The sequence below is a fragment of the Haliotis cracherodii genome, unplaced genomic scaffold (genome assembly GCF_022045235.1).
Source record: "Haliotis cracherodii isolate W230 unplaced genomic scaffold, xgHalCrac1.p SCAF_4, whole genome shotgun sequence".
Lineage (NCBI taxonomy): Eukaryota > Metazoa > Mollusca > Gastropoda > Lepetellida > Haliotidae > Haliotis > Haliotis cracherodii.
The window spans coordinates 66,050,510-66,073,491 of record NW_027266297.1 but is presented as its reverse complement, the minus strand read 5'-3'; the positions used below and the strand labels follow the sequence as shown (position 1 = coordinate 66,073,491).

The window sequence follows — 22,982 nt, the reverse complement described above, 5'->3', positions numbered from 1 at the left end:
TCTAAATCTTATAGTTCACGCTCAAATGTTGCCTTGTTGATCGCATTGAACGAGAATATGCATTTTATAACTAATTAGATAATACTCGGAAATCCTAGCCGGGCTAGCTCTATTGTGATGAGATGTCCTACAAGCGTGTGTATGAGGCGGAAGGATATTTCAATTTTCCTGGTATGACTAACCCATTTGTGTTCCCTGCTTAACATGTGGATGTTTGAATGCTTTGCTGTGGTTAATACTTGTATCATTGCAATGATGTGTACGTGCCATGGTAAAGGTACTTCCTTGTTTGAGTAGCCCAGCGGTAGAGTGTTCGCTCGTCAAGCCGGCCAGGGTTCGATCCCCATACGCGGCTCGTCAAAAAGTTAAACAAACTTTATAATGGACCATAACCAAGGTGGGCTAGTTAATGTAATACATTGTTTGAGTAGTTCATTGCAAGTGTATTTGGTCTCTTGTGGCCGTTTGTATATTAGTGACACCGAGTTGAACGTGGTAGGGCTCCAATTGGACACAGAAATGGAAAAGAACGAGTACCGAGCAGTCAAGTTTTTGAGAAAAGTACTCCCTGAGAAATTCATGACCGCATGTCACAAGTGTATGAGGATACGTGCCCTAGCTATCCAACTGTTGAGCGTTATGTTTAAGGCTGGGATTATGACCCCAGGTCTCGTCCCTCAACTTCCATCCATAAAGATTCAATCAAGGAGATAGAAAAACATATGCTGTCAGATAGACATATTGCCATTGCTGAACTTAAGGAAGACTCAGGTCTAAAAAATGGATCCACTGAAAATCATATTCATGAACATTTACATAAGAATAAGATATCTACTCGTTGGGTGAAAAAGTTTCAAAATTCTGATCTTGAGGTAAAACGAACTGACATTAGGAGAAACAATTTAGAAGAGGATTTTGTCAAATTCCAAAAAAAAATTAGTAACGGGTGATGAAACATGGGTTTTCCAATTTGATCCCGAGTCTATTGAAGAGCACCATCCTATTTCTCCGGCAACAAAGAAACTAAAGTCTTCAAGATCAGTGAAGTAGGTTATGGCTACTGTATTCTGGGATGCAAAGTGTGTGATCCTTGTTGATTACTTAGAAAGTCAAAAGACGATTACCGGTGCCTGCTATGCTGATTTGCCTCATCGCCTGAAAGATTATATTAAAGAAAATCTACGAAAGATGCTGACTGCTGGAGTTCTACTACTTCATGACAATGCCTCTTCTCACACCTCTCGACTTGCAAAAGCTGCTGTGCGACAATGTGGGTTCGAAAACACTTTCACAATTGTTGGTTTTGTTAGAACCAGCCTTCAAAGACACTACACGGGTGGCCCAGTCGTCTTAGGCGCCGCGATTTGATGTGCAGAGCTGCGTCCCTTGGACACGCCAGAAACCTATGATTGTGGGTTCGAATCACGATTCTCCCCGATTATGTTTCCAGGTTTGTCAGCACCACACCCGTGCTCGTTAGTTTCACCGAAGTGGTAAACGTCTGAGATCTGCATCACTTCGGGCTTTCCTCCCTCATTAAGCGGATTTGAGAGAACAACTGGTCTTTTTATTGCGTTACAGACTTGGCACAAGCAGACACGATGGTATGTTTTCTTAGTTATGGGCCAGTCGTCAATCTATAAACACCGCCCAAATCGGTATTAGGTTTCCAAAAAGAAAGCACCGATACACTTGGCTGTGTGACTCTGTTGCAGGTTCCCTGGCGCCTGTACCCCTCCCCTCTCCAGCATACAGGGTATGAGTGGAGACAAGGCTGTACATGGAACATCCCTGTATTGTTTACCATCCAGGTCGACGCCGTGTCCATGGGGATAGAATGCAGGCCACGTGGCTCGCTACCTTGTCCGCTGTTATCATCCTGATTGGTCCAAGGATCCCATGCAGTAAGATTTAATGACGTAATATACTGTACTTGAGTGAGTGAGTGAATTTGGTTTTACTCCGCTTTACGCAATATTCCAGCAATATCACGGCGGGGGACACCAGAAATGGGCTTCACACATTGTACCCATGTCGGGATTCGAACCCGGGTCTTCGGCGTGACGAGCCAACGCTTTAACCACTAGGCTACCCAACCGCCCCTACTGTACTTGAAATTAGCTGGCCAGCAAAAGCAAGTATACACTAATGTGGGTTTTAGGGTGGCAATAATTATACAAACAAGAAATGGTTATTCGATGGTGATGTATTTGATACGGGTATCAGAGGCCATACTGCATGCATCGTATCAGGTGAGGTGAAATGGGGTTTAACGTCGCGTCAAAGATTATTGCACTTATAAAGCGACGTGCATGCACGTGTGTGTGTGTGTGTGTGTGTGTGTGTGTGTGTGTGTGTGTGTGTGTGTGTGTGTGTGTGTGTGTGTGTGTGTGTGTCTGCTTGAACTAGTCCGGACTGATGCCGATTTAATAGTGCTAGCTCACTGAGATATCATGCTGCAGTTTAACATGAATACCCAACTCAGACACAGTATACTGACTCCGAGCCGACCAGTCCTTGTTTTAGCCCCTTAATGCCGAGCGCCAGACAGGGTAACAACAAGTACCATTTTTAACGTCTTTTGGTATGACGCGGCTGGGGATCGAGCCCCGGACCTTGCGCTCTCCGGGCGGACGCTCTACCATTAGACCACGGAGGCGGTCGCATCGTATCAACGATTATGTCACAGCAAGTGTCTGTGTTCAGCCTAGTAACTTGTGCAAGTTTTAGATTAAATCCAGTTTTCAAGTGTATATTTTCTTTTCCCCGGCACTTTATCTCGACAAGAGTAACCGTTCTGTTTATTTTTAATATTTAGTAAGATATCAGGAACAACAGATTTAATAAGTGTAGAAAGTGTGCATTGTCCGAAGGGCGGAATCAAATTACCATGTATGCATGTATGTAGTTTTCATGTATTTTGTTGTATTAAGAAATGTGTTATATCATTTTTAACAATGTATGTGTGTATCTATGATTGTTCTGCCAATTTATATCACAGCATCCTCAGCAAGCACACCATGCAGCAACTGTGACGGTAACAACGTGACCTGTGTTGACGGTGTGTGTCTACCTCGCTGTAGTGTGACGTCATTTGGAGAGTGTCTCCAGTGTCGGGACTCCAGGTTCTATGGTAAACAGTGTGAACATGACTGTCCAGACACCTGTCTCAACTCTCGCTGTCAGATGGACAACACCCGTGTTGTGTGTACAGAGGGATGTGTGGCCGGCAAGAAGGGAGATAACTGTGGTGTGAACTGTCCTACAGCCTGTACACAGTGTGAACGTTCTGGTGATGGTTGTACAGGACCATGTCAGAATCCCCGGTATTACGGTCAACACTGTAGAACGCCTTGTTCCTCCAGCTGCACAGATGGATGTGATAAAGACACGGGGGAGTGTGACAGCTGTAAACCAGGTTACACAGGGGACAAGTGTAATGTTACCTGTCCCCACAACTGTAGAGATGGATGTGATAAAGACACGGGGGAGTGTGACAGCTGTGAGCCAGGTTACAGAGGGGACAAGTGTGATGTTACCTGTTCCCCCAACTGTAGTAGAGATGGATGTGATAAAAACTCGGGGCAGTGTGACAGCTGCGTCTCGGGTTACAGAGGGAATAATTGTAATGACACCTGTCCCCCCAACTGTAGCGATGGATGTGATAGGGAGATCGGAAAGTGTGAGGGTTGTAAAGCAGGGAACAGTGGGAAGTACTGTAATATCTCCTGTCCTATCACCTGTAGGGAAGGATGTCATCAAGACGGTGGATGCATCTTGATACGTAAGTTGTACACATATTATTTTATTCATTTCAATCCCACATTGGAATAAACACTTCGAAAGTAGTTATGTTGTGCACTTGCTGGTGTCACAAAGAGAGGGGGTTGTGACAGTTGTGATACTAGAAATACGATAGGGATTAGTTTGTGTTTCTCTGTCTTTACTTTGGAATACGGAAACTGATTGAAGAGGGCCATATAAACATAAAGTCTACATGGAATAATCCGTTGGGATTCCGGGTTAGAACGTTATGGCGATGGTTGTACAGGACCATGTCAGGATCCCCGGTATTACGGCCCACACTGCAGAACACCTTGTTCCTCCAGATGTCCAGATGGATGTGATAGGATCACGGGGGAGTGTGGCAGCTGTGAGCCAGGTTACATGGGGGACAAGTGTAATGTTACCTGTCCCCCCAACTGTAGAGATGGATGTGATAAAGTCATGGGGGAGTGTTACAGCTGTAAACCAGGTTACACAGGGGACAAGTGCGATGTTACAGAGGTGCATAGTCTGAATGTGATGAGAGCTGGGTGAGTTACACGTACGGATTGTGATAGTTATGGCCGGTTACAGGGATGCATTGTGACAGCTATGGCCGGTTACAGGGATGTATTATGACAGTTATGGCAGGTTACAGGGATGTATTGTGACAGCTATGGTCGGTTACAGGGAAGTATTATGACAGTTATGGCAGGTTACAGGGATGTATTGTGACAGTTATGGTCGGTTCAAAGGGATGTATTGTGACAGTTATAGCCGGTTACAGGGATGTATTGTGACAGTTATGGACGGTTACAGGGATGTATTGTTACAGCTGTAAACCAGGTTACACACGGGACAAGTGCGATGTTACAGAGGTGCATAGTCTGAATGTGATGAGAGCTGGGTGAGTTACACGTACGGATTGTGACAGTTATGGCCGGTTACAGGGGTGTATTGTGACAGCTATGGCCGGTTACAGGGATGTATTGTGACAGCTATGGCCGGTTACAGGGATGTATTATGACAGTTATGGCAGGTTACAGGGATGTATTGTGACAGTTATGGTCGGTTCAAAGGGATGTATTGTGACAGTTATAGCCGGTTACAGGGATGTATTGTGACAGTTATAGCCGGTTACAGGGATGTATTGTTACAGCTGTAAACCAGGTTACACAGGGGACAAGTGCGATGTTACAGAGGGGCATAGTCTGATGATGAGAGCTGGGTGAGTTACACGTACGGATTGTGACAGTTATGGCCGGTTACAGGGATGTATTGTGACAGTTATGGTCGGTTCAAAGGGATCTATTGTGACAGTTATAGTCGGGCTACAGGGATGTATTGTGACAGTTATAGTCGGGCTACAGGGATGTATTGTGACAGTTATAGTCGGGTTACAGGGATGTATTGTAACAGTTATGGTCGGGTTACGCGGATTTTTTGTGAAAGTTATGGTTGGTTCACAGGGATGCATTGTGACAGTTATAGTCCGGTTACAGGGATGTATTGTGACACTTTTTAATCGGGTTACAGGGATGTATTGTGACAGTTATAGTCGGGTTCAGGGGATGTATTGTGACTGTTATAGTTAACAGGGATGTATTGTGAAAGGTATGGTCGCTTTACAAGGATGTATTGTGAGAGTTATGATCGGTTCATAGGGATGTATTGTGACTGTTATAGTCGGTTCACAGGGATGTATTGTGACAGTTATGGTCGCTTTACAAGGATGTATTGTGAGAGTTATGGTCGGTTCATAGGGATGTATTGTGACTATTATAATCGGGTTACAGGGAGGATATATTGTGACAGTTCTGGTCGGTTCACAGGGATGCATTGAGACAGTTTTAGTCGAGTTACAGTGATGTATTGTGAGAGTTTTAGTCGGGTTATATGAATTGATTGTGACACTTTTTAGTCGGTTCACAGCGATATATTTTGACAGTTTTTCTTGGTTTACGGGGATGTATTGTGAAAGTTATGGTCGGTTCAAAGGGATGTATTGTGACAGTTATAGTCGGTTCACAAGGACGTATTGTGATTGTTATAGTCGGTCCACAAGAACATATTGTGACACTTATAGTCGGGCTGCAGGGATGTATTGTGACAGTTATAGTCGGGCTACAGGGATGTATTTTGACAGTTATGGCCGGTTACAGGGATGAATTGTGAAAGTTATGGTCTGTTCAAAGGGATGTATTGTGACTGTTATAGTCGGGTTACAGGGATGTATTGTGACAGTTATGGTCGGTTCAAAGGGATGTATTGTGACAGTTATAGTCGGTTCACAAGGACGTATTGTGACAGTTATAGTCGGGCTACAGAGATGTATTGTGACAGTTATAGTCGGTTCACAGTGATGTATTGTGATTGTTATATTCGGTTCACAAGGATGTATTGTGACTGTTATAGTCGGTTCACAGTGATGTATTGTGATAGTTATAGTCGCTTTACAAGGATGTATTGTGACTGTTATAGTGGGTTTAAAGGGATGTATTGTGAGAGTTATAGTAGTGTTACAGGGATGTATAATGACAGTTATGGTCGGGTTACAGGGATGTATAATGACAGTTATGGTCGGGTTACAGGGATGTATAATGACAGTTATGGTCGGGTTACAGGGATGTATAATGACAGTTATGGTCAGGTTACAGGAATGTATAATGACAGTTATAATAAGGTTACAGAGATGTATTGTGACAGTTATGGTCGGTTCAAAGGGATGTATTGTTACAGTTTTTGTCGGGTAACGGGGATGTATTGTGACAGTTATAGTCTGGCTACAGGGATATATTGTGACAGTTATAGTCGGGTTACAGGGATGTATTGTGACACCTTTTTGTTGGTTCACAGGGATGTATTGTGAAAGTTGTACTAGGTTTGTGGGGATGTATTGTGACAGTTATGGTTGGTTCACAGGGATGCATTTGTTTCAGTTTTAGTCGGTTCACAGCGATATATTATGACAGTGTTTCTCGGTTTACAGGGATGTATTGTAACAGTTATAGTCGGGTTACAGGGATGTATTGTGACAGTTTTTCTCGGTTTACAGGGATGTATTTTGACAGTTATTATCGGTTCACAGTGATGCATTGTGGAAGTTATAGTCGCTTTACAAGGATGTATTGTGACTGTTATAGTGGTGTTACAGGGATGTATTGTGCCAGTTATGGTCGGGCTACGGGGATGTATTGTGACAGTTTTAGTCGGGTTACAGGGCTGTACTGTGACAGTTATAGTCAGGTTAAGGGGGATGTATTGTGACAGTTATGGTCGGGTTACAGGGATGTATTGTTTGTATTTTGGTCGGATTGCAGTGATGCATAATTAAAGTTGTTGGTGGCATAGCAGATACTTATGAATACAGTTGTTCACGTTGTTAGAAATGGGTGGGTTCGTATTATGACAGTTATAGTAGAAACGTTTGGATCGCGTTTCATACAAAATTCTAATTCGTTTTACTAACTACTGTTTATGACGAAACATGGAGGATCGCTTGGTGTAGTCATCTTACTGTTCGTATACCCATCCACACGTTCCTTAAATATACTCTTCAAAAGGGTAGGGAATACTCAGAAATAACTTAGAATTTCCAAAATGGTAACATATTTTGTTTCCTATTAATGGTTCTATGAAAATAATGAACAAATTGGGAACACATTACAACTTGTAGTGATGAATGACAGTAGATGTTATGAACGCCCGCGATAGGGAGAAGTTGGGAAATTTCAAAGTTGACGTTTCTGGATCAGTAGTGCGAAATACCGCCACGATTTGTCTAACATCCATTCACTCGACGAGCAAACTGCTTATGAGTCTCCCAATAGCGATTTGAGGGAGCTTGTCCCACCCCTCTTGCAGCGCCTTGCCCAGGTAAGCCATCGTCATCGGCGGCCATTGACGTTGACGCCCACGTCTCCCTATAATGTTCCAGGCATTCTATGGATGGTGTGCTGCTGGAGGTGGGCATTTGCGATCAGTGCACGGTGATCGAGGGTGTTCTCGTCCTGAAAAAGCCTTGCAAAGGGGACATCAAAAAGTGTCAGGATGTTGACCCGATGGTACAGATGGTACCTTCTTTGCACAATATGGAGTGGGATTCGGTCGGTCATAGTGACACCTGTCAACTCTCATATGATCTCAGGTTGTCATTGGCTTGAGGTTCATTTTGACGTCGCTAGAAACGACCACGTCTATCAGGGAAGTGCAAAGTTAATCAATAATTGACAGAAATAATGGTCCATAGAGATTAATCGGCCTTCCTTTAAAGTGTCTAAATCAGGAATGACATCTACAGATGTGTTTGGCGCTAACTGTGTGAGGAACGTGCAAACTGAAGGTAGTGTTTTCAGACATAAACGTTCCGTCACAGGAAGTTATCTTTGTTCTTTAATACTTTGTATTTACATTATATTTCATGTTCCCCTAAGTGTATAATTTGCTTTTTTCAACGGAACAGAGCGTAAACTAGTTCGCACTTTGTACAGTTCCAAATGCTGTTGAAGGAAGAGCAAACATTCTTCTGACTAGAGGTTCTAGAGGGTCTGGGGGGTCTGGAGGGTCTAGAGGGTCTAGAGGGTCTGGAGGGTCTAGAGGGTCAAGAGGGTCTGGAGGGTCAACAGGGTCTTTGGCCTTCGTCCTTCTTGTGGACATGCCTGTAATGATGTCTTTGGTATGTCGTAAACAGACTCAAGACATTAACTGGCAGTTCGATGATTAGAAAGACTGCCAGCGTCCCAAATTTACAATTAAATTCATATGACATTGTTGTCCATGTAGCAGGGCGTGGAGTCATCCCACAGATGACATCCTTACCTTGTCAGCTTGCTGACAGGGTTAACCTCTTTGGTAATGTGGACAAGGCGTCCGACCTCGGATCAGAAGGTCCGTGGTTTGCATCCCATCTCGGGACTCGGAAATTTTATGGCCGCTACATACACAACAGTCGAATCCACTGATTGTCTCCGTAAAGTCGACTTCATTTAACGCTGTTAGATAGATGCAAAGGATATCCTCCGGAGACAAGGGAGTTGACTGATTATTAAAGTCCAGTTTCCATCCGAAACTGGCTAGAAGTTCGGAGTTATCTTTTGGCTGGACTAACGAGTCTATGCATTGTCCTGTCAAAATCGCGTTGCGAAATCAACATACGCTTCCTAAACAACATTGCTACCGCCGTGCAGATTTCGGTCGGTTGCAGGATTTGCAAAACATGTGTACCGCCAACTCGTCGTAAACGCGAAGTAAAACCCGTTTGATCACAATATAGGTTTTCATTACTGATCAGATCGCCTTGACTGGGCGCCGCCATTTTGTTTGAGGCAAATGCAAGTGATACGAGAGGTGGAATTTGATTTAAGAGTTATAGTCGGGTTACAGGGATGTTTTGTAAGAGTTATAGTCGGGTTACAGGGATGTATTGTGACAGTTTTAGTTGAGTTACAGGTATGTATTGTGAGAGTTATAGTCGGGTTACAGGGATTGATTGAGACACTTTTTAGTCGATTCACAGCGATATATTGTGACAGTTTTTCTAGGTTTACGGGGATGTATTGTGGCAGTTATGGTCGGTTCACGGGGATGTATTGTGACAGTTATAGTCGGTTCACAGGGATGTATTGTCACTGTTAAATTTGTTTTTTTATAGATGTATTGTGAAGTTATAGTCGCTTTACAAGGATGTATTGTGACTGTTATGGTCGGGCTACGGGGATGTATTGTGACAGTTTTAGTCGGGTTACAGGGATGTATTCTGACAGTTATAGTCGGGTTCAGGGATGTATTGTGCCAGTTATGGTCGGTTCACAGGGATGTATTGTGACAGTAATGGTCGCTTTACAGGGATGTATCATTCTATTATGGGCGGGTTACAGTGAGGTAAAATTAAAGTTGTTGGTGGCATAGCAGGTACTTATGAATACAGTTGTTCACGTTGATAGAAATGGGTAGGGTCGTATTATGACAGTTATGGTAGAGACGTTTTGATCGCGTTTCATACAAATTAAATTCGTTTTCCTATCTACTGTTTATGACGAAACATGGACGATCGCTTGGTGTAGTCATCTTACTGTTCGTATACCCATCCATCAGCACACATTCCTTTAATTTACTCTTCAAAAGGGTAGGGAATACTCAGAAATAACTTAGAATTTCCAAAATTGTAACATATATTGGTTTCCTAGTAATAGTTCTATGATAATAATGAACAAATTGGGAACACATTACAACTTGTAGTGATGTATGACAGTAGATGTTATGAACGCCCGCGACAAGGAGAAGTTGGGAAATTTCAAAGTTGACGTTTCTGGATCAGTAGTGCGAAATACCGCCACGATTTGTCTAACATCCATTCACTCGACGAGCATACCGCTTATGAGTCTCCCAATAGCGATTTGAGGGAGCTTGTCCCACCCCTCTTGCAGCGCCTTGCCCAGGTAAGCCATCGTCGTCGGCGACCTATGACGTTGACGCCCACGTCACCCTATAATGTTCCAGGCATTCTATGGATGGTGTGCTGCTAGATCGCATTTGCGATCAGTGCACGGTGATCGAGGGCGTTCTCGTCCTGAAAAAGCCTTGCAAAGGGGACGACAAAGGGTGTCAGTATGTTGACCCGATGGTACAGATGGTACCTTCTTTACACAATATGGAGTGGGATTCGGTCGGTCATAGTGACACCTGTCAACTCTCATGTGATCTCAGGTTGTCATTGGCTTGAGGTTCATTTCGACGTCGCTAGAAACGACCACGCATATCAGGGAAGTGCAAAGTTAATCAATAATTGACAGAAATAATGGTCCATAGAGATTAATCGGCCTTCCTTTAAAGTGTCTAAATCAGGAATGACATCTACAGATGTGTTTGGCGCTAACTGTGTGAGGCACGTGCAAACTGCACGTAGTTTTTCAGACATAAACGTTCCGTCACAGGAAGTTATCTTTGTTCTTTAATACTTTGTATTTACATCATATTTCATGTTCCCCTAAGTGTATAATTTGCTTTTTTCAACGGAACAGAGCGTAAACTAGTTTGCACTTTGTACAGTACAGCTGTTAAAGGAAGAGCAAACATTCTTCTGACTAGAGGGTCTAGAGGGTCATGAGGGCCTAGAGGGTCAAGAGGGTCTGGAGGGCCTAGAGGGTCAAGAGGGTCTAGAGGGTCTAGAGGGTCTGGAGGGTCAAGAGGATCTAGAGGGTCAAGGGGGTCTAGAGGTTCAGGGTCAAGAGGGTCTAGAGGGTCTAGCGGGTCTGGAGGGTCTCATTTGGCCTTCGTCCTTCTTGTGGACATGCCTGTAATGATGTATTTGGTATGCCGGATACAGACTCAAGACATTGACTGGCAGTTCGATGATTAGAAAGACTGCCTGCGCCCCAAATTTATAATTAAATTCAGATGACATTGTTGTCCATGTAGCAGGGTGTGGAGTCGTCCCACAGATGACATCCTTACCTTGTCAGCTTGCTGACAGGGTTAACCTCTTTGGTAATGTGGACAAGGTGCCCGACCTCGGATCAGAAGGTCCGTGGTTTGCATCCCATCTCGGGACTCGGAAATTTTATGGCCGCTACATACACAACAGTCGAATCCACTGATTGTCTCCGTAAAGTTGACTTCATTTAACGCTGTTAGATAGATGCAAAGGATATCCTCCCGAGGCAAGGGAATTAACTGATTATAAAAGTCGAGTTTCCACCCGAAACTGGCTAGAAGTTCGGAGTTTTCTTTTGGCTGGACTAACGAGTCTTTGTCCAAATCGACATACGCTTCCTAAACAACATTGCTACCGCCGTGCAGATTTCGATTGGTTGCGGGATTTGCAAAGCATGTGTACCGCCAACTCGTCGTAAACGCGAAGTAAAACCCGTTTGATCACAATATAGGTTTTCATTACTGATCAGATCGCCTTGACTGGGCACCGCCATTTTGTTTGAAGCAAATGCAAGTGATACGAAAGGTGGAATGTGATTGTAATTAGGAGGGACATAGAATGGACATAACTCGTAATAGCCACTGGTGACGCTACGATCGATATTTTCCAAATCTATGTATGTGTATAATCAAGGCGCTCAAGTAGATCTTGACTATCGATTAGAGCGTCTTGACTGGGAGCCGCCATTTTGTTTGAAGTGATATGAGATGTGGAATCTGATTGGTCAATAGGAGGGACATAGAAGGGACAGCACTCGTAATAGCCGATCGAGTCACGAAATTCACGAAAATCCGGCCTAGTTCGGCAAGGATAGGAACTTGACTTTTATAGTCAGTTAGCTCCCTGGCCTCCGGAAGATGTGCAAAAGAATATGTTCAAACTAAATGCGATTGCCCAAACGATTTACATTTAATAACATTACTTGCATATACAATGTAACAAACACGCAGACACATATACACATATACGCAGACGCAGACACACACACATACTCACACACACATACGCACACATACACACAAACGCAGATACAAACATATATTCACACATACACACAGATGCAGAAATACACATACAGAAACAGACGCAGACACACACAAACACATGACGCAGGCACACACACACACACACACACACACACAAATACGCACCAATACACAAAGACGAAGACATACACATACATATATACACAGACGCAGACATACACACACACACATAAATAGACAGACGCAGACACACAGACTCACGCATACAATTAGACGCAGACACACACACAGATACCTATACAGAAATACATAGACAGACGCAGACACACAGACTCACACATACAATTAGACGCACACACACACACTGATACCCATACAGAAATACATACACAGACGCAGACACACAGACTCACACATACATACGCAGACACACACAAACACACGGACGCAGTCACACATACATAGAGCGAAACATACGCGCACATACACACAAGCTCAGATACACACATACACAGACACATGCAGACATGCACAGGTAGACGTACATAAAACCAAGACACACACACATACGCAGACACACACACATTTATTTTGCCATTGTCTTCCCAAGCGTTTGAGTCAATATATTTAGATACTGAATCACTGTTTAAATGACCAGCAGACAGCCACAGGTGTTAGCAAGAGGCCAATACATACGAGATATATTTGTGCATGTATTTTGTGACTTGATCATGACCATCTAACCGGTATGTAATGAACACGTTTGTTTCAGCCACAGGAGCCAAAGCTGGAGCCACGTGTGTTGTACTTGCCGCCATCGCCATCCTTATCCTCGTTGTCATCGTGTACAGAAGGTGCGCAGTTCATTGTATTCGTGTATACTCCGAGACTCCAGTTAGAGAATACCACGCCCATAAGCAGAATAACATTAATATAAGCCTCATTGCATGCTTTACCGTTCACCCATTCGTGACCAACTCGTGTTATTCCGGGACAAGCAGAATAGCGACTCGTTTCCCTCTCATGGCCATTTTTGAGACCGGGTTCCGTCTTAGCGCAAACGGGCATACCTAAAACAATTGTCAACTCGTTGCGTAATGGTTCACATATATTTCCCCATATATTTTATATATTTCAGATGCAATTTAAAGCACATCTGGACATGCGGAGTTATACAGTATGATCGAACACATTTAACTGTGTCATGGGTATATTTTTAGATGCAAGACATATGTAAAATCAAAAATGATTTCTGAGGGATTCTTTGATGAAGAACTTGAAATCATACGCAGATTCTGATTGGTTTGTCGTATTTTCGCACATTATATTCAACGATAGGGGGATGAGTCTTCTTGCAGGTTACGGAAAGGGGCGAGTGGTGACGAATGACCGTTTACCGTTAAGGCAACGTAAAGTAGGGACCATGTCATTAAGGGTATGTCGTTCCATGTTGGTCCCTGAAACCATTTATGGAACTTTTATCGTCAGCCCTATGCGTGTCACGCTCAACAGTACCCACCCCGCAACGAAGAAGGGATCGCGCTTTACGTTGTCTTGTTTATTTATCATCTACGCCCATCTTGCGGATTTCACGACATGTATAATAATACCACGTGCCTTTTTTTTCAAACAAAGGCGACGCAAAGGAAGACAACAGAACCAAAAAGGAACTCCTAATCCAACTTACACATCGTGTTCGGGTAAGAATATAGCCAATAGACACTCGATCTAAACTAATCGATATGGTGTAAGTATGACTTTTGAGAGTTCCTTATACCTTATTTTGACCCAATCAAAGGATCTTGTCACCAAAAGTATAAAATGTATCTAATAAAACTATTTGTGCAAAATTTAATTTCCCACCATTTTCGAGGTCCAATTGAAAAAATACATTAAACTACGGTTATAACAAACTCAAATTTTAGTTCGTAATAACCGTAGTTCTTTACACGCATATATACAGCATAACTACAGCAAAAGGTCGGGACAAAAAGTAAGTTCGTTATATCCGTCAGTTCGTTATAAGCGTGTTCGTTATATACGTAGTTTCATGTATGTGCATGTGGAAAATTCAGAGCTATGCCTTTTTCATGTGAAGTTTCATCATGGCATATCACTTACATCGACTTCCTTGGCTTCATATTTGGACAGGACAGTATGACATGTGTCCATTCTCCTGAGTTATGTCACTTCTACGTCCCTGCTATTGACCAATCAGATTCCCCTCTCGTATCACTTGCATTGGCATCAAACAAAATGGCGGCGCCCAATCAAGACGATCTGATCGATAAACAATATGTATATTGTAATAAAACGGGTCTTACCCCGCGAAGTGCATCAGATCACTCGACCACCTTTATTACGATGAAAATATCTGTACACATACTTTGCAAATCCTGCAGTCGACCGAAATCTGTATGTTGAAATCTATGTTGTTTACGAAACATGTGACTAGTTCGTTACGCGATTTTGATTGGACCATGCATAGACTTGTTAATGCAGCCAAAATGTAACTCCGGAATTCCAGCCTAGTTCGGCAAGGTTAGAAACTGTACTTTAATAGTCAGTTAACGTCCTTGAAATGTTTTCGAAGTTACATACATGTTAATCTGCATGTCTTCGTGACCGGAAAATGTAAGACACATAACGAGACTTAACATTAGGATAAGACGAAAATTCTGCAAACGAATCTATACATGCAACCTAAGTGTGCATTCCGTACATATTAATCATATGTCAATCTTCCAGTCTATACACTAGGCGGGGACATGTGTGATGAGCTGAACGGGGACACGTCGAAGGAGGTCATGGAGGGGGAGTTTAAAGTAGGTATACTTCAAGGTTCTGAATATCATCAACCGTACGGGGGGCACGGGGGGCCCAGTCGTCTAATTGCCGCAGATTTGCGTCCCTTGGGCACGCCAGAAACCTATGGTTGTTGGTTCGAATCCAGGTTCGCCCTGACTATGTTTCTAGGTTTGTCAGCACCATACCAGCTCGTTGGTTTCACCGAAGTGGTAAACGCCTGAGACCTGCATCACTTCGGGCTTTCCTCCCACATTAAGCTGACACGCCGTGATAGAACTGGAATATTGTTAAAAGCGACGTTAAATCCAACTCACTCACTCACTCAACCGTACGATAAAAAATAATGTGTTGCCATTTGGCGAGTTGGTTGTCTGTGGTTAACGCTGCTAAAATTTGGAGGCTTACGTCCTTGGTGCAAATATAATGTTTATCAGCAAGGGATCTTAACATAGGATGGATGTGCGATTCGAACCACACACCCGGGTGCCGTTGTACGAAGCGATCTTAGCGCTAAGGTGATCGTTACTCCCATACCATATCATAGACTTACGACAGTCGTAGCGTTAAGGTTGTGTTGTACAACGGCACCTAGGACCTTAAGGTACATACCTGCACATGGAACTCCCTAATATATAGATCGGGGAGTGTTGTATGAATCGGCTGATTCTGTGTCTCAAACCCGACCAACTTTTGCCAAGTCAATATTCAAGCATTTTTCTCCATGACATATTGCTCTCTGCGGCTGTAAACACTACAAGCTATTATGTTTCTGTTTTAGAAACTGCCTTCTTCAAATATAAAACCAGTAGATTGTGCCTCCTTGGACGAAAACGAAGGGAAGAACAGATACAAAGATATCCTGCCATGTATGTAATTATATATCCTGCTGTACTCTTTTATCAAGAGTCATTTTTACAAAAGAAATTTATTCTTACTTTAATTTATCTCATATAGGTAGAATTTTGGAACCTTTACATTGAGTAAATGTTCGAAATTGGAGTTATGGATATCTATGAGTTGCTGATCCTTTTCGCGAACTCCAGGTGTCATCACCATTTTTCCAGCGATCCATAAGAATAGTGTTCACTGTTTTGCTTCTGCGCCAAACTGAGTCTGTTTTAGTGGATAATCGAGACTGGTTGTCTCTGGCGTTGACGTTTTCGATTTCACATTCAATTTCGAGGTTTAATCATATCTAAAACATACAGATTCACACGGAGTACTTTTCTCTGATGTTGGTTAGCTTTATCACCAAATTTTCGAAATAGTCTCCATGTCACGTGTTCCTTAACAGTAGCATCAAACAGACATGGCGGATAGATATTTGATAAAATGCATGTCCCATTTGCTTATTAGACACGCGTGTCCGACCAACTGCTTTTGTTATCGCCGTTATTGCAGAGAAACAGTTCAATCCTGCCACAAAAACAGCATGAGATGTTATTTTTGGTATTTACAGTTGATGCTACACGAGTGCCCCTTGAGATTGAAAATGAGGATGACAGCGACTACATCAACGCCTCTTACATAGATGTAAGTTATGAAACAATTTAGTTTGGTTCTTATTAGATTTTGTGTGGTTCTTGTATTTAGTGTGGTTCTCGTATTTATTATGGTTCTTGTATTTAGTGTGGTTCTCGTATTTAGTGTGATGCTTCTTTTTTTACTGTGGTTCTTGTATTTAGCGTGGTTCTCGTATTCAGTGTGATGCTTCTTTTTTTTTAATGTGGTTCTTGTATTTAGTGTGGTTCTCGTATTTATTATGGTTCTTGTATTTAGCGTGGTTCTCGTATTCAGTGTGATGCTTCTTTTTTTTTAATGTGGTTCTTGTATTTAGTGTGGTTCTCGTATTTATTATGGTTCTTGTATTTAGCGTGGTTCTCGTATTCAGTGTGATGCTTCTTTTTTTTTACTGTGGTTCTTGTATTTAGTGTGGTTCTCGTATTTATTATGGTTCTTGTATTTAGCGTGGTTCTCGTATTCAGTGTGATGCTTCGTTTTTTACTGTGGTTCTTGTATTTAGCGTGGTTCTCGTATTTAGTGTGATGCTTTTTTTTTACTGTGGTTCTTGTATTTAGTGTGGTTCTCGTATTTATTATGGTTCTTGTATTTAGTGTGGTTCTCGTATTCAGTGTGATGCTTCTTTTTTTACAGTGGTTCTCGTATTTAGCGTGTTTCTTGTATTTAGTGTCACAGTAGTTCTCGTATTTAGTGTGGTTCTAGTATTTGGAATGAGTAATTGGATTCGAACCCCAGACTCGTCCTTATAACGGTACTTAGTTGGGAAGCATCACAGCGATCTCGGGGGTTTCTCCAAGGTTGTACTCGTCTTTGACCGGCACCGCTACACTTCACTACACAGGAACACGTGGTGAGACCGCCTCAGCGGTCTAGTTGTAGAGTGTCTGACCGGAGAGCGGAAGGTTCGAGATTCGATCCCCGACCGCGTCATACCAAACAAACGTTAAAAGATGGAACTTGTTAATACTCTGTCTGGCGCTCGGCATAACTCATTAAGGGATTAAATCATTTTTAACATGAATACCCCACTCATACACAGTGTACTGGCTCCTTGTTTTAGCCGATCGCTAGACAGGGTAACAACAAGTACCATCTTTTAACATCTTTTGGTATGACGCGGTCGGGGACCGAACCCCTGACCTTCGCTCTCCGGGCGGACGCTCCACCACTAGATCACGGAGGCGGTCTGATATTACTGGAATAATGCTCACAGCTCAACAAAACTCGCTTAATAATGTATTGGGAGTTACACAGTTACTCATGGAGACTCTCTCCCCCACAGGGATACATGGACCAGACCCGCTATGTTGCAACCCAAGGTACGTGGAGATTTTCATGGGTTTGGTAAACTACTTTCTTCGTCATCTCCACACATAAAATAATACTGCCAATGGACATACTCGTGTCGACATTCAAATGGCTTTTTAATTCAATATGACTGTGCCAATACTCATGTCAATCGGAACAGAACAACGAACTCTTATCATTACGGAAATTCTTTTTTCGCTTTTATATGGACATAGTTAAGAATTCACTTCAATATTTTCTGCGTTTATGGCCGCATATAAACGTGTAAACCGTTTTTTAGGTTTCTAACTCCAAACTCTCAACACTAATACATATTAAAGTCAATTCATTTGAATAAATACGTCAACAATAATAACTTGACAGACTGCTTATTTCATCATTAACACAAAAAAACAAAAGTACGAAATCGGTGACATCATTTAGCGCAATAATACAACACAAGCCCCGCCCATTCTATTATCAGCCAATCAAGAATCAAAAGTCCGCTAGTGGGAGTGATTTAATTATTTGTTTTGTTGAATTAAAATATAAGGACAGGACAGATTGGTTAACCACTCAAATGCCATGGAATGACATGCAACGTATTTGCTATAGATAGCCTTGAAAACCTTTCTACAGGGCCCTTGGAACACACAAAGAACGACTTCTGGAGGATGATATGGCAGCTGAACACCGCCAAGATTGTCATGGTTACTAACCTCATGGAGTCGGGGAAGGTCAGAGTACATTATGTCAGCTTCTTGTAAAAATAATAATAATCAAGACGTCTCCTACCATGAAGTAATGATATCGACGACGTTCAAGTGCAAATATATTTTGGACTGCCAATGCAAAAATCTTTACTCGCCATGATGTCATCACATTAGGTATTATGAGCAAATAATAGTACTACTACATTAATAACCCTATGTGTATATATATCATGCATTCTCTCAGTTTAAGTGTTACGGGTACTGGCCATTCTGCAGCTCTGAGTCCACGATGTACGGCAGTATAAGTGTTCAGTGCGCGAAAGAGGAAGTCTACGAGACCTACACCCTCCGCTCAATGGCGATCTGGAAGGTAGGTGACCTACACCCAGCGCTTCCTGTTCATATGGAAGGTAGGTGACCTGGAACACCCGTCCGCTTCCTGAACACCTAGAAGGTAGGCGACCTACACCCTCCACTCAATGGCGATCTGGAAGGTAGGCGACCTGAAACATCCGTCCGCTTCCTGGCCATCTGGAAGTTAGGTGACCCACATCCTCCGCTCCCTGAACACCTAGAAGGTAGGCGACCTACACCCTCCACTCAATGGCGATCTGGAAGTAAGTTGACCTACACCCTCCGCTCCCTGAACACCTAGAAGTTAGGTGACTCACACCCTCCGCCGCGTGGCCTTTATGAACGTAGGTGGCTTTTTGGAAGGTTTCTGGCCATATGGGGGTTGGATGACCTATTTTCTGAGCTCCCTGGACACCTGACCTTCTGGAAGATAGGTGACCTACACCCTCCGCTCCGTGGCATATTAGGAGGTAGCTGACCTCCGCCATCCGATCCCTGGCAATCTGGATGACAGGTGACCAACACCCTCCGATTCTGACCATCTGCCATATAGCAGGTCGGGCAGCTTCAACCTCCAATGCCTGGCCATATACTCGTTGGGTTACCTACACCTTCCTTCCACTGGCCATATAGCAATTGGGTTACCTACAAACTCTACACCCTGGCGATGTAGTCGTTGGGTTATCTACGCTCCTATAGTAGGCGGGATAGCTACACCCTCCATCCCCTGGTCCTATAGTAGGCGGGATAGCTACACCCTCCATCCCCTGGTCCTATAGTAGGCGGGATAGCTACACCCTCCAACCCCTGGTCATATAGTAGGCGGGAGAGCTACACCCTCCACCCCCTGGTCCTATAGTAGGCGGGATAGCAACACCCTCCACCCGCTGGTCCTATAGTAGGCGGGATAGCTACACCCTCCACCCCCTGGTCATATAGTAGGCGGGATAGCTACACCCTCCACCCCCTGGTCATATAGTAGGCGGGAGAGCTACACCCTCCACCCCCTGGTCCTATAGTAGGCGGGATAGCAACACCCTCCACCCGCTGGTCCTATAGTAGGTGGGAGAGCTACACCCTCCACCCCCTGGTCCTATAGTAGGCGGGATAGCTACCCGTCCACTCACTAGCCATATAGTACAAATTATACCTACAACCTATCGACCTTCCCCTACCAATGTAAGTGTGCTCTCCGCACCGGTTGAAACCTTGCTGTTTTATGTCCTTACAGGAAGGTACAGAGACAAGAGTGATCGAGCAGTTCCACTTCACCCAGTGGCCCGACCACGGGGTTCCCAGGGACACTACAGCACTATTACACTTCCACAAAGTAGTGAAGGACACGGCACTACCACTGTCAGGGCCATTAGTGGTTCACTGCAGGTAACAGATATTTATTCCAAATATCTATTTCACGTACAATAAGAAAAACGTATGTATCTTATTAGTAGACACACACAACTTAATCGTTAACGATGACATTGCCCTTAACTTGTGTAGCGGCAGCATATGCTCACATCTGTCGTCAGAATTGGTAACTTGCAATGATTCAAAGTTCTTGAATTAATATATTTGGAATAGTTCTTCTGTCAAATGGAATATGGCATTGACTTTTGTTATCAATATGTACGATCCACACTTTTCACACAGTAATGGATTTGACGAATATGCAGGTTCGTTTTTGTTGAAGCAATTGATTGTGTTGAATACATGACATTTTTTAATGAAAGCAACTTATTTTAATCTTTGTTAGGCGTCTCAGAGCTACTTCTTGTTCCTTCATCAGGTGAATAGTGAAGCAAGAAGGGGCTCTGAAATGTCGCACAAAGAATAAAATAAGTTGCTTTCCATTAAAACGTGTCATGTATTCATGCTCTCCCAACTTCTAAATGCCAATCAAAGTATTCATTGTGTTTCTTGTCCTATGCAGTGCAGGTGTTGGACGGACTGGGACTTTCTTAGCGTTGGACTACTTACTGGACCAGGCGAGGAGCGAGGGTCGAGTCTGTGTCTACAACTGTGTGCAACACTTCCGTAGGAAGAGGATGAAAATGGTTCAGACAAAAGTTAGTTTATTACTAAAAGAATTCTAAAATGTCTGACTGAAAGTCCTGCGAACTTATAACATATCGTCTGCCTTAAACAACAAACAAACAAACAAACAGCATCTGCAGGTGTTAATCCCTTATCAGAGTAGGTAATTCGGAATAAGTGAGTGAGTGAGTGAGCTGGGTTTACGCTGCTTTTAACATGATTCCAGTAATATCTCGGCGTATCAGCTTATTGTGGGAGGAAAGCCCGAAGTTATCCAGGTCTCAGACGTTTACCACTTCGGTGAAACCCAGGAGCACGGGTATGGTGCTGACAAACCTAGAAACATAATCGGGGCGAACCGGGATTCGAACCCACAATCATAGGTTTCTGGCGTGTCCAACGGACGCAACTCTGCACATCGAATCGCGGCGCCTTAGACGACTGGGCCACTCGCACCCCCTAATTCGGAATAAAAATGCAATGTTCTTTGTGAAACAAGGAAGAGGTATCAAGAGTGTTTCACGTTTTTGTTCACGTTTAAAACCACATCACACCTTAAGAATACTATCACGGAAATCCTTTGACCACATACGTTACACAAGATTTCTCGCCTGTGACACTGTTGGTACAACCAGAGGTGGAAGGTGACCAATGGTTATGCATGCGGCAAACATTGCTGTGACGCCCTTCCACAGGGTCAGGTCAACGGCAGACGGTGTTTTTCTTCCTATTTTTCCTCCTCAAAATATGTTGACCCAAGTGTGCAGAAATTCAGCAGAACCGTTTAGTCTCCACGATCGTTATAAAGTGAATAATATTATTACATTACTTCTAACAGAAAACAAACGGGCTAAAAATGTTCCAATGTTAATGCTGACAAGGACTTTGGTTAAATTGCTATCTTTGAGGACATGATCAAATGTTGACGATGTGTTTTACGTTGTCCTGACACTATTAATATCGGTTCGGGATCAATATGCATGTTGTATTCCTGAAGTACAACACTTCAACTTTTAATGTTTATTAAATTTCGAAAGTTTGAGTTTGTGTGATGTATTTTCAGGAGCAGTATATATTCATACACAGCATTCTCCTGGATGCCTTGCAATGTGAACAGACCTTCACTCGTCCCATGGAGCCAGTACACATCCAGTGTGAGACATGCTGGAACCGGCTTAATAATACGCACAGGTCAGTGAGTGAGTAAGTGAGTGAGTGATAGAGTGAGTGAGTGAGTGAGTGCGTGCGTGAGTGCGTAAGTGAGTGCTTGAGTGAGTGCGTAAGTGCTTGAGTGAGTGAGTGAGTGAATTAAATGCAAAATATTGTACTGTACAGCTGATTTTGATTTTAGGGTCAATATGGACATTTCATACATTGACAGTGATGAAGAAGATGTCCTGTATGAAAATGTTCCCCATCACTGGGCATGTCAGCTTCAACAAAGAAGTGGAGATGCGGCCTCTCTCCCCGGCGTCTGTGGCGTGGTCTGTGAAACGATGCCCTTGCTGCCTAGTGAAACAGACAAGACAAGCGAGGAGAGGAGCCCGGAAGAGAAGACGGACGACGAGGGAGGAAGGATGAGTTGGGTGTCGCCTCTGTTAGGTACAAGTGACAGGATACAGGAGACAGGTTACGAGTGACAAGTCACTGTTTCGTTCTGCCACATAATCCAGAGTTCCTTGAATACATATTTTGTTCATACTGTGCGTGTGTAGTGATAAGTAGGACAGTGCACTGTATTGGTAAATTTCGTTTAAGGCCATCCATATCTTGTATGTGTTTCTCATTTACAACCTTAACCAGCAAGAGAGAGGGCGGACGAAATATGATAAAAAAAGTTGTTGTTTTTTAAAACAAAATAAACTGATGTTGTGTAACTTATTCTATAACATTTTAAAGTTTTGCTATCAGTCTTCAAATAATTTATTTGTGACGTAGATCGAGTTACTTTGCTTCAGTAACGAATATTTAATAAACATAGCTGAAGAAAGATCAATTTCATCTGGTTTTATTATAGACTTCAGTGTGAAAGACTGAAGTGTAAAGTGATATTTTCATTGCAGTGAACATAAAACTTGCAGT

At 43.1% G+C, this 22,982-nt stretch overlaps 1 protein-coding gene across 1 annotated transcript; it reads left to right on the top strand.

The window, feature by feature from the left end:
* The first annotated feature begins 1,837 nt into the window (after positions 1 to 1,837).
* LOC139478403 (uncharacterized) lies at positions 1,838 to 22,540 on the top strand. The gene is made up of 17 exons (XM_071260848.1): positions 1,838 to 1,904; positions 3,002 to 3,680; positions 4,131 to 4,287; positions 10,343 to 10,367; positions 11,591 to 11,611; positions 12,962 to 13,037; positions 13,819 to 13,883; positions 14,932 to 15,008; positions 15,770 to 15,857; positions 16,451 to 16,524; positions 17,795 to 17,831; positions 18,439 to 18,536; positions 18,757 to 18,882; positions 20,098 to 20,249; positions 20,797 to 20,932; positions 21,964 to 22,091; positions 22,252 to 22,540. The coding sequence occupies exons 1-17, from the start codon at positions 1,838 to 1,840 to the stop codon at positions 22,538 to 22,540; spliced, it is 2,295 nt and encodes a 764-aa protein (XP_071116949.1).
* The last annotated feature ends 442 nt before the right edge of the window (positions 22,541 to 22,982 follow it).

Excerpts from the sequence above, each read along its gene's own strand:
- LOC139478403 (XM_071260848.1), top strand. The coding sequence starts at position 1,838 with ATGCAGGCCACGTGGCTCGCTACCTTGTCCGCTGTTATCATCCTGATT. Across the intron at positions 13,884-14,931 it reads AACTTACACATCGTGTTCGG|TCTATACACTAGGCGGGGAC; the intron begins GTAAGAATATAG and ends TCAATCTTCCAG. Across the intron at positions 22,092-22,251 it reads CGGCTTAATAATACGCACAG|GGTCAATATGGACATTTCAT; the intron begins GTCAGTGAGTGA and ends TTTTGATTTTAG.